This window comes from Neoarius graeffei, chromosome 5 (assembly GCF_027579695.1).
Source record: "Neoarius graeffei isolate fNeoGra1 chromosome 5, fNeoGra1.pri, whole genome shotgun sequence".
Lineage (NCBI taxonomy): Eukaryota > Metazoa > Chordata > Actinopteri > Siluriformes > Ariidae > Neoarius > Neoarius graeffei.
In genome coordinates this window covers 50,917,046-50,929,053 of record NC_083573.1, presented here as the reverse complement: position 1 = coordinate 50,929,053, position 12,008 = coordinate 50,917,046, and the positions used below count along the sequence as shown (strand labels likewise).

The 12,008-nt window shown below is 39.6% G+C and overlaps 1 protein-coding gene across 2 annotated transcripts in view; it reads right to left on the bottom strand.

Moving 5' to 3' along the window:
- Positions 1 to 287: 287 nt before the first annotated feature.
- The window catches only part of tmod4 (tropomodulin 4 (muscle)), a 13,569-nt gene continuing 1,848 nt past the window's right edge, over positions 288 to 12,008 (bottom strand). The window contains exons 2-10 of one of the 2 annotated variants that reach the window (XM_060920583.1): positions 8,221 to 8,383; positions 7,751 to 7,907; positions 7,546 to 7,668; positions 5,521 to 5,613; positions 5,292 to 5,422; positions 4,565 to 4,672; positions 2,801 to 2,944; positions 2,561 to 2,705; positions 288 to 513 (exon numbers count right to left, since the gene is read on the bottom strand). In XM_060920583.1, coding sequence (XP_060776566.1) covers positions 491 to 513; positions 2,561 to 2,705; positions 2,801 to 2,944; positions 4,565 to 4,672; positions 5,292 to 5,422; positions 5,521 to 5,613; positions 7,546 to 7,668; positions 7,751 to 7,907; positions 8,221 to 8,328 — 1,032 coding nt within the window. In that variant the 5' untranslated portion in view covers positions 8,329 to 8,383 and the 3' untranslated portion in view covers positions 288 to 490. Of the gene's footprint in view, positions 514 to 2,560; positions 2,706 to 2,800; positions 2,945 to 4,564; positions 4,673 to 5,291; positions 5,423 to 5,520; positions 5,614 to 7,545; positions 7,669 to 7,750; positions 7,908 to 8,220; positions 8,411 to 12,008 lie in introns of both variants that reach the window. The other variant, XM_060920582.1, reaches the window with a different exon arrangement.

The following is a 12,008-nucleotide window of genomic DNA, read 5'->3' as shown; positions in this document are numbered from 1 at the left end:
GCACTGTTTTGCGTAAATGCTCAAATAAGGCAGAAAATTAATCTAATCAGGAATTAATTAGGTGTGGCTTTAGCTTTATAACCAACCGTTTTCTGAGACGGTTGGTGACGCACAGTTTTGTGATCTCAATTTAACAAAACTGAATCCTGATTAGACATTGAAAAAGATAACATTTTATTTAAAATATGTACAGATCTTTTTGTTAGAAGCACCATATTTAAAAAAAAAATCATGGCTCAAGAAACGATCAAGTAGTGTCTTTTTACAAGTTTAAAAACTCTGATATATTGGAAGCACATGATTTTTATTCAGTGAGAACACATTTGGCTTGATGAAACCCAGTGTATACAAACACAGAGCAGGGCTGGTGTTAATGATATCCACAATGGGAGATGAATAGATGGTTAAAGCATAGCAGGCTAGTCTGTGTCACCATCTTGAGTCTTCTTAGTAGTGCTCCAACAGAGACCATTACAGCCTTCATCTCATCTCATCTCATCCTCTGCTGGCGGACTGAATATGGGAAAACAAAATAAACTGAGCAAAGGGGGCGAAAATACGCAGTCTGTTCCCTACGTACACTGATCATACAGTATACAATACTTACTTTTCTGTGTGATTTTTTTAACAATTCATGTATTAATTAATAACATACTGTACTGCAGTTTTCTGCATGTCAGTCATGTGTGAAAAGACTATTAAGTCCTTCAGTTGAATATCCACTTAATAATATCCAGGCTCCTCTATTACCAGATTTTCAGAATTCATACTCAGTGTCTTTTTCTTAGCTTGATTGTATTAAAATGTATTAAAGGTGTAATAATTGCTGTTAGTATAAATACGCAGGTGATTATAGAAAACCGCTGATTGGTCGAGAAATTTGGACTATTTCCCGATAATCACTGCGAGCGACTTGGCAAAATGGTGGCCAATTGCTTTGTCACTGTAAGTGAGGAAGAATTACAAATTATGAAAGAAAATGCTGTTACTAAAAGAATTAAAGATGCTGCAAAGTTTGGTCTAAAACTATTCAAAGGTAAGGTGGAATCGTGATTTATTTTATCGATTTCAGAACAAAGTATTTTTATGTGACTCGGTGTACATAAGACTACGTTCAGACTGCACCCTGAAACGACCCATATCCGATTTTTTTGCCCATATGCGACCTGTATCCGATTTGTTATTGACAATCTGAATGACACAGATCCGATTTTTTCACATGCGACTCAGGCCGTTTGGATATGTGGTCCTAAATCCGATGCATATCCGATATTTTCACATGCGACTGCAGTCTGACCGGACAGGTCGCGTTCATGCGACCTACACGTCATCAACAAGAGAAAAACGTCACTATTCTGCGTTGGCTAATCCCGCCTCTTTGGTGGAAAACAACAACATTTGTACAGTTTTCAGAATTTAAATAGACTTATAGAATTGATCAAGCTAATGGTGGATTTGGTAGGGACCTGGATGTTGATCTGTTAGCCTGATTAAATAAAACAGTTTCTATAACTGATTTATAACTTAAACCATCCTGTATTACAAGATTATAAGATTGTTCTGGAAATTTCCAGTAATTTGACACCTTCGGTCTCATTAGTCTGCTGCCCACATTAATCAGATTGTGAGTTCCGCCGCCGCCGCCACAAAAACCACATCACCAGGTCTTGCCTCATCTCCATAGCAAACTGCACTGGTGTTTCTGCACCTTGAGCCAGCGCTGAGAGAAGTTGCAGAATTCAGCTGGCTATAAACAATCTAAATAAATATTTATAAAAATGTAGAAAAAGTTTATTAATATGACGAAATAAATATGTGCAAATTATTAAGCCTGAATTAAGAGTTTGGTAATACAGCGGCCGTATCCCAAATGACTGCCTACTGAAGCTCGAGTGCACTATATAGAGTTTAAAAATCCATTACTTCCTAGTAACATGTAGTGCACTTATATAGAAATTAGAGAGACATTTAGGAGTTAACCCTCGTTACCAGGCTACACGTTTTCATTTCAGTTCAGAAACAAAAACACACACGAGACCTCACACTTTAACACTAACCAGATAATTAAACAAACAAACAAAAAAATCATTAAACTTGAAGAGTGCGCTTTTTTTTGTTTACGTATTACGTAGATGTGCTTATTACATGTCAATTTGCGCATGCGGGACACTTTTGGGTCGTTTTCCGTTCATATTGGAGATTGCACACAAGTCTTATATAACTGGTAATGTGAACGGCCTAACAAAAAAATCGGATTTCACAACAAATCGGATATGAGTCGTTTCAGGTTGCAGTCTGAACGTAGTGTATGTGACAAGTCTGCGTGCATTACATTTGCATGCCGCTTTTGAAGTTTGAAATAATTTATTTTTTAATACGATTTTTTTTTAAATAATCACCTGTGTATTTATACTAAAACAATTATCCACCTCAGGCTCAGTCAATATCGGTGAATAATAACCTTGACTTTATCTCGGTTATTATTCACCGATATTCACTTCACCTTCAGCGAATAATTGTAAATTGTACGTCGTGCTCTGTAATGTGATTGTGCACTCACAGTAGTCATTGTTTCTAGTGATGGCAATGGCTGCTCTGGCACGAGGGCCCTGCTGTGTGAAGTGGTAGCCAATCTTTAGGATGCTCGAGTTGTTTTCCAACATAGAGGCAATCTCCATCTCTACTGAGTCTCCCAGTTTCTGCCTCTGTATGAAGGAAACCAGAACCACAATTAAAACCTTGAAAAAGCACAAGCAGGTATTTTTTCTTCATGGGACATAAGCTGGTTGAGCCTTGTAACCTGGTTGTCAATCTTGATTTCAGCTAGGGTGGTGTTTTCAGACAGGGCTTTAATGACAGCCATCATTCCCCCACCAGTGATGAAGTTAGACTCGATGTTCAGGCTTTCCAGTGTAGTGTTCTCTATTAACATCTCTGCTATGGCCTGGCCAATTAGGACAAAAAGATTAGCTTAAGATAAAATGATATAAATCCCAAATGTTTCATGACTATGCTGCTATTTAGATGCATTTGCTTAGACCAACAACAAATCAATAACATTGGCTAATTTACATAATTTTCTAAAATGGCAAATAAACAAGTTTGGGAAAATTGTAATGTGTGTGGTGGCCTGGGAAAAGCCTTCACAGGATGGAATATTGACAATTTCTTCTGTATCCAGTACTGTGCAAAAGGCACCTTGTTTTTGATTACAGACTTTGTTATAAAGGTGATGTAGTGGTTAGCACTGTCGCCTCACAGCAAGAAGGTTCTGGGTTCAAGCCCAGTGGCTGACGGGGGCCTTTCTGTGTGGAGTTTGCATGTTCTCCCTGTGTCTGCATGGGTTTCCTCCGGGTGCTCCGGTTTCCCCCACAGTCCAAAGACATGCAGGTTAGGTTAACTGGTGACTCTAAATTGACCGTAGGTGTGAATGTGAGTGTGAATGGTTGTGTGTCTATGTGTCAGCTCTGCAATGATCTGGCGACTTGTCCAGGGTGTACCCTGCCTCTCGCCCATAGTCAGCTGGGATAGGCTCCAGCTTACTGTACCTGCGACCCTGTAGAACAGGATAAGCGGTTATGGACTTTGTTATAGATTTTTAATTTTATGACTTCCACATTATCGAGTCAGAACAACATTTTATGATTATTTTATGTTTTCTTAAAGGTCCACTGACTTTCAGATTTTTCAAGTGTAGGTCATAAAAAGAATTTTACCTGACATCCAATTATTTTTGTTTAGTGGATTGAAAGATACTGAATTTGAATCATAGACTTTCAATTTTATTAGTTTTTTTTTTTAATAGAACAATTAATGAATTTAGGGCCACATGGCCCTAAATTCTCTGCTATTTTTTCCTGCTTCACCATGACGCAATACAAGAGACTATGTCATGCATCACATGGTGGGCTTTCCCTGTTCGCGCAAGGCATTGTGGGATACAAATTTGAAACAGAAGGGAAAAATGAAGGACGTGAGTGTGCGAATGAAACATGAAAGACCAACTACAGGAACAGAAAGCGAGAAGAAAAGACCTTATGTTGTGAAGGAAAGGAAACGCAGGACCAAACTAATAAATATCGGCGGTCAGCAAGCAACTCGGTGTGATCAGCTGTTCGTTTAGCGACAGAATGATGTAACTGTCAGTGCACCGTCAAAGGTAAACCTGTGCATGCGCAAACGGACTTCCTCTGTCTGCTGACTGCGTGAAGCGAGCGATTTCATGCACATTATTTGATAGGGAATCCCCTCAAATTAAATAACTTCCCAGCCACAGAATGGCCTTTTTAAATTAGATATTACAGAAATAAACATATATCACAATGACTAAATTTCAGCGGGAACTAAATTTCACTAATTTTATGAAATCGAAAGGCCGTCTACTTTTAAAGTAGAGGTCAAATCAAAGTATGCTATAGGCAGGAAAAAAAAATAGCCAAAACCTGATGTTCATCTTTTTTGGCTGTTGGTCAGAATTCAGCAATAACCTTATCCAACAGATTTTCCCAGACTACACAAATGTCCAAGCAACACAAGTGTCATAAATGTAACCTAGAGTACTTACATAAGCCACAGGATCATTGCTGCGTGTCGCAGCAATGCTTAAGCTCAGTACGTGAGTGTTATTCTTCATACCCTGGAAGATCTCTTTCAGTGTTGGGATGGGAATGTCCTAAAGAATAAAGCAACTATTAAGGTCACTGTGCAACTATTAAGGTCACTGACAAGAAGCCATTTGTAACTGGCAAATACAGCAAAAAGGAACAATGCACAGAAAAAAATACACATCAAGAGGTAATATGTACATTAAGTTATATTAAATTAAATTGCACTATAACAATGTCATATTAAAAAATACATAAGGCACAAAATTGAGGAAATGTATCTGTTATGTTCAGTATAACTTGTATGATATTTATGTTTTTGGTTCTAATTGACTTAACACTTTAAATTCTTGATTGTCTTAATTATCACTAATGATACTTAATAAAACCTGCTCATCCTTTTTTAATGTGCCTTATCATAAATATTTTGTTTTGAATTCATACTCTTTTATATGTATAGTACTTTTATATGAGCTCAAGATGAAGTGTTATGTACCTATAGTCTTATAAAACAACAGTTAAGGGCATATTAATTCAAATAAACTGAAATGCACAGCCCACGAGTGTTTAACAATAATTAAAAGAAGTCAAGTGTAGGTTGAAAATGTACTGATGCAGAAGAAAAGCATCAGTTTATTTTATGCTATATGCTTGATGGTAGAAATGTCCTGTCACAATTTAAATTACCGGGATGTTGTTGAAGTTGACGTCTGTCAGGCTGCTGTCGTTATTCTGGATCCTGTGCAGTGTGTCTTCAACATCTGTGTCATTGGGAGGCTCATCAGGGTAGCTCTTATACACATCAGGTTTTACCACACCTGTAGGGGATTGTAGGACCGACCACGGTAAAGAGTTAAGGAAAGCAGAGAATAATCATATATAATGCTGTACAAATGAATGCGAGATGAGTGCATACTGTTGATCCCTTCTGTGTTGGCAATTCTACCAGTGGCACCAAGAGCATCGTAGTACTGCTTATTACTCATCAGTGTGTACATTCCCAGGATGGCTGCAAAGATGCAAATACAAGTAGTTAAAGCGAGATGCAAATTGTTTTCACATGCATCTTTCTTTACATGTATAGACTCTTACCTTCGTGTGAAATGTTCAAAGCAAGCACTGATAACTTCAACATAAGGAATGTGATTGGAAAATATGTCAGAGTTGACTATGTTGCACATCATCACCAACAGGTGGAAGTATTTTCTAAGAAACCACAGTTCCATTGCAGTTCAGTGATAAATGTGTTTCCAACTGCTGTGCTGTGAGACTCTGCATTTCCTACCCAGCTATGCTATTTATTTACTTTTAATGGAATGGGGAAAATGGATGGTAGAGATAACCTGGCAAGGTTACGGTTTGGTTTGTCTAGCAACACTGCACTGCAACTGGGACAGGAAGACTTTTTCAGGAGTAATGGCAGACATATGGACAGCTGCTTATACATACATTACTCTCCCTTTATACTATGGCTTATGCTCGCTATAATAATCCTACGACACTATTAATATCAAAGACAATAGGGCAGCTGCGTTTTATGAAACAGCATCCACCAGCCTGCTACATGTCAACTCGGTAAATGTGATTTTATTTTTCTTTCAAAAACACCCCAGACAGAGGAATGCCATAGCTGTAGAGGAGTTTTAATCCCAAACTGGATGTGTTCCAGATGAATGGCTGTACTACAGTAAGCTTCACCCAGAGAATTGCATTGTCCACCACCACCACAGCACAGAATGAACACTTAGTTTTCCTTTAATGAACGATTCAAGGGGGGAAAAATCTAGGATTAAATTTACACAAATTTTAAACAACTTTGTGTGTTTTCCACAAGCTGAAAAATTTAGTTTAGTTTAGTTTTTCCAACTGAATTTATGAGGCTAATCGGTTTTATTATTTGTACTGTACAGACTAAAGAATGCCATGTTCTGTCTGTACAGGACTACTCATCACAGTTTAAAGTAAGTATAATAATTTCAGCATCCAGTTTGCATGATGCTAATCAATGATCATAAATGTTCAATGTTAGCCTCATAACTATGAAGCATGCACAACAAGGAGATGGTTTTTCTAATAACCACTCTAAGGCCTCAGCAGTACTGATCATACTCTACACAGCTGCTACTGAAAACATGGCTTCTTTCTGCTGCTTTAAGCAGCATAAACAACCTGTAACACTATTATTTTCCCATATGGTTTTGTGAGTATCATCAGCCTACAGGCCCTTCTCGATATTTCAAACCTCCCAACCCCCTTTCGACACATGTTAATGCTAACCCTGTGGCTCTCAGCCAGCTTATTTTGGTGACCTGCTGAGCTATGGGAATCAGATACTATGGGGTATAGCCCAAGTTCAGTCACATCTGTAATGCATAGTGAGCCATACGACTGTCACTCTTTTCGACTCTATATAGTTTTCTCTCATTCTTTTTAAGTAAACTTAAGTCATTCAAACTACTGAAAAACAAGTGATGTTGGATTGTTATGACGTGTCACTTAAATATCTGCCATACGGCCACCAGTTACCATCATAGGACAGTTTAATATAGTGTTCTTTTTAGGCTTCTTAGGCTCTCAAATCTCATTGTTCTTGTCCATTTAGGACCATAATAAATGAGCTTTTTAATGCTGATGACATATTTGACTGGATAAATACCATGTGACTCCGTGTGCTAGCTGACTTGCTATATTGTAAGTAACTGTGGCTTAGACTTGTGGATTTCTTCTGAGTGTAGCCACAGAGGATTTTGCATGAAGGTTAAGTAATAGCCAAGGATGGTCAAGATTAAAAATAGGGACAGCTTTGGCCGATTTGCCAACACAACAGTTGCTTTTGCTGAGAATTGCTGGGCCAATTGCTGGGCCATTCCACCCACCTGCAATATCACACATCTGCAATATCACAAATTGCAGATGTGTGATATTACAAAATTCCACCCACCTGCAATATCACACATCTCGGCATCTGTGGCGTTTTTCAGAGCTTCTTCCAACTCTGGTTCCAGAGTGATCTGCTCCTCTTCTGGGATCTTTCCTGCTCCAGGTTTGGGAACAAATCTCTTCCCTGGAAAGAGACTGAGATTCAGTTTGAAAGAGAGAGTCCATGAATTATCCCTCTCTTTTGACTGAGGTAGCAGCTAAAATACCTTTCTTCTCCCCAGTGAAGGGCACCAGGTCTTCTCGATCCTGATGTTCTAGGGCCTGTTTCTCTAGGTGATCAAGCAGAGCACTGCGGTCAAATGGACCTGTTGGGCTCTTCTTGGTTTGATCACGCTGACGTAATCCAGCTGGGAGCATCTCATTCTGAAACATGACCAAAAAAAAAAAAACCTTTCTTCGGTTATTCAATCATGCGCATTTCCTGTTACCATAAGGTTCTGGGAAAGCTCAAGTAGTGTGCAAAGACAATCCACAGGATTTGTTTTAGACTTTCCAACCAGTTGTATGCTGTTAATTAATGCACTTTAATATTTTTGCATTTTTAATTGTGTTACAATACAAATTCCTCTTTCTCCATGTGTAGGCTGTGCAGCAAATTGAGCACTTGTGTGGGTGGGGAGGACTTAGCGGAACTTCAGAATGAGGAATGTTTATTAATGTGCTATATGTTCTTTACCTCAGGGTCCATATCCTGTATCTCATATTCAAGCTGTTCCAGCTCCTCTGCACTGAGACCCCTGAGGATAGCATCCTCATCAATGTCCCGGGGGTCACTCTTTGACATCTTGGCTGCTTGATCTAACTCCTACAGCACAGCACCAGCCCAGAGACAGAAAGCTCTGGCAAGAAATGTTGTGCAGAATTCACTGAAAGTGCAAATACATTCATTACATGGACACAAGCATGGTAGCTAAAGCAACAGATGGCAAGCAGAGGTAAAACCCATCAAAGTGAAAGACTACTTGACTGATATATGGTCAGTGTGTCTTTGCAAATGTGTCTCATTCATTCTCTGAGCAACAGTTTCAATGGGGAGACCACTTTGTTTTTCCAGGATGCACAATGACTAGACAAAAAAGCTAGCATGCAAAGAGAAAAGACAACTGCTTTTAAATTTAAATGCAATAAAACCCCAGATGAATTGAAACAAAAAAAAAAGTAGCATTGGTTTATATGACGGCAGCACAGTGGTGTAGTGGTTAGCACTGTCGCCTCACAACAAGAAGGTCCTGGGTTCAAGTCCAGCGGCTGACAAGGGCCTTTCTGTGTGGAGTTTGCATGTTCTCCCCGTGTCTGCGTGGGTTTCCTCTGGGTGCTCCAGTTTCCCCCAAAGACATGCAGGTTGACCATAGGTGTGAATGTGAGTGTGAATGGTTGTGTGTCTCTATGTGTCAGCCCTGCGATGACCTGGTGACTTGTCCAGGGTGTACCCCGCCTTTCGCCCATAGTCAGCTGGGATAGGCTCCAGCTTGCCCGCGACCCTGTAGAACAGGATAAGCGGCTACAGATAATGGATGGATGGTTTATATGACAGTATTACTGGCATTTGGGTTTTCTGGCATGTCATCCCAAAGAGGACTGTGTGATGGCACATTCGGATGACAGCTCATAGCCCTGTAGAACATTCGTGATGTAATATACAAAGAGATGACACTCCACTGGAGAGAGTTTTTTTTATTATTATTATTGCTATTTGTATGAAGTTTCTTTGACTTTTCAATGGTTTGACAAATCTAACCTTTGAATTGAATTAAGAGAGGGAGAAAAGGGAGACAAGAGATTGTAGCATGGTGGCACAGTGGGTAGTGTTGTTGTCTCACAGCTCCAGTGTCCCAGGTTTGGACATGAGCTCAGGTTACTGTCTCTGCATGTTCCCCCTGTGCCTGTGTGGGTTTTCTTTGGGTTCTCACAAAAAAAGGCAAGAAGGTGGATTGGCCAAGATAAAATGCCTCTAGGTGTTCATGTGTGTGTGCACATGTCCATGATGCCCTGCAATGGACTGGCATCCTATCCAGGATGTATCCCTGCCTCATGCCCTGTTTTCTTGGGATAGACCCCAAGATCCACCGGACTCTGACCAGAATAAAACAGCTACTGAAAGTGAATGAGCAAGAAACAAGAAAGAGTTTTTTTTTTTTTAATTGTTATTTGTATCCAAATTCCTTGATCATTTCAATATTTGGCAATACTGTAACCATTAAATTGAACTGTAAGCATTGAACTGAGAAAGTGAGAGAGGGAGAGAGAAAGAGGGAGAGGGAGATCTTTGCTATTCTTAGTGCCAGAATGGCTGGCCTGAGTTTTGAGTTTCAGTGGTGAAGAGTGGAGAGACCCATGCTTCCACATTTATCAGCAGATTGCATTCACATATATGCAGCCCTCAACCCAGTACTGAGCAGAACTGCAGTACTGATAGGAAACATCATACAAAGCCACAGTTTCACATCACCACACCCCCCAAATTAACCAACCGCATGTGGCACCATGTAATGAGGCTTAAAAATAAAACTGAAAATGATGCTGAAAATCTTGAAGGGTTTGCATGGATGTGTCTTTTCTTTAACCCTGAATCTAACTACACACTTCAAGTATTGTGAAAAGCTTCCATGAGTGTTCAGTTTCTAATGGGTATATGTAAGAACAAGTAAACAAAATCCATGTGTACTGTATGTCGCAGTTTACACAACACTTTCTCAGCAAGTCTTCTCAAGTAAGCTTAATCCTGTAATCCTTGAAAATACGCTTGTGATGGAGCCATTTAAACTCTAATGAGATCATTATAGTCATATGTACTCATCATTTGATCCATCTTGGCAGAGATGCTAAATATGACACAGTTGAGTAACATACATAACTGCTCTGTCTTCTGGAACATGGCAATCAGCCATATAAAACACTTTGGTGATGAGGTCTCTTTCAGCATAAACACTTAATATCACAGCAAGCTTTTCAAAACAGGATTGAAAAATTGCTTTAGTGGTTGTAGGGTTTGTTTTCCAAGACCACTGAAGATATCCATCCAGCCATCCATTATCTGTAGCCGCTTAGCCTGTTCTACAGGGTCGCAGGCAAGCTGGAGCCTATCCCAGCTGTCTATGGGCGAGAGGCGGGGTACACCCTGGACAAGTTGCCAGGTTATCGCAGGGCTCCACTGAAGATAAGGAATGTGTATATGTGTGTTTGTGATCAGAGGTTGTGACTGTACAGAACAAGTATTTCTAATACTGCACAAACAACTCCACATATGGCAAATTAAAGCAACTATAAAAGTGAATTTCAATGGTTGAGAGGATTTTTGTAAAGGGAACAAAAATATGTGGCCTTACGCATTTTGTCCTGCTCTATCGTACTGAAAACATGCATTCCAATAACCAACTTCCTCCATTTCTCACCAGTTGCTTTTTTACTTAAAAGGTTCTGACTGTAAAGTTGAATTCTGGGCAAAAATGTTCTATTTCTATTGCTGGTGGAGTTTCGAGATGGTGCGATGCTGCACACACCATGTATCCTATGTGTAAATGTTTTGCCAAGATAAAATGCGTCCCGTATTTTACGATTCCGGAGATCGCCGAAGCAAGTGAGCAACAATATCATGTGACCACCATGGGGTGTGTTTGACCTACTTTTAATCAGAACAAGTCAGCATAGGCAAACATGGCGGACTCTGCTCTCCCGCCAGCTAAAAGCCAGAGGAAAAGAAAAGGAAAGTCCGCCTAGTGAGTGCAACTGCAAGATAGAGCAAGGTTAGATGACATGTCATTTTTCTGGATGGATAACGAAATCATTCTAGCTAGCACTTAGGTATCTTTGCCTTAGAATGCACGGGCTCGACTCCACGGTAGCAAGTATGGAGATATACACCTAATGTTTTGATCTTACAGAGAAAGAAACAATAACACAAAAGCAGTAACAGAGAAAAGATATATTCGTCTTTTGTTTCACGGATCTATTCCCGAATGCCAACCACAAATTACATCCCTGCAACTCAAAACTCTCCGAGGTCGATGCGGAGTCACAGTGTTTTCTGCATGTCACCATCTTGGTGTGACACAGTTCCATAATTGTGCTAATTAGTTAAAGCTTCTCGTGTTCAGTTGTTTCTGTAGGGCCATACTGTTTACCTCAAGAGGTAGGAAAATGTTCCCAAAACAGAGGAAAGCGACCCTCAGCACAACAAAATGATCACATCTCGTCTGCATGATATTGTTCTTGCGCGACATAGGAAAATGCCATGCACAATTAAAAAAAAAAACATTTTAATTTCAGATGACTTTGCAGTCAGCACCTTTCATGAGATACATGCCTATTATGTATCAAAACTTAATTAACATTCCACATGAGGCTTTTGATCACATCAATATGAATATTCTTTTATACGTCACTCACTGTTGGTGGCAAACTGACTTTCCTACACGCTTGAACTCGTTTGACATTGGTTTGTCATGAGCCAGAATAAAGACTAAT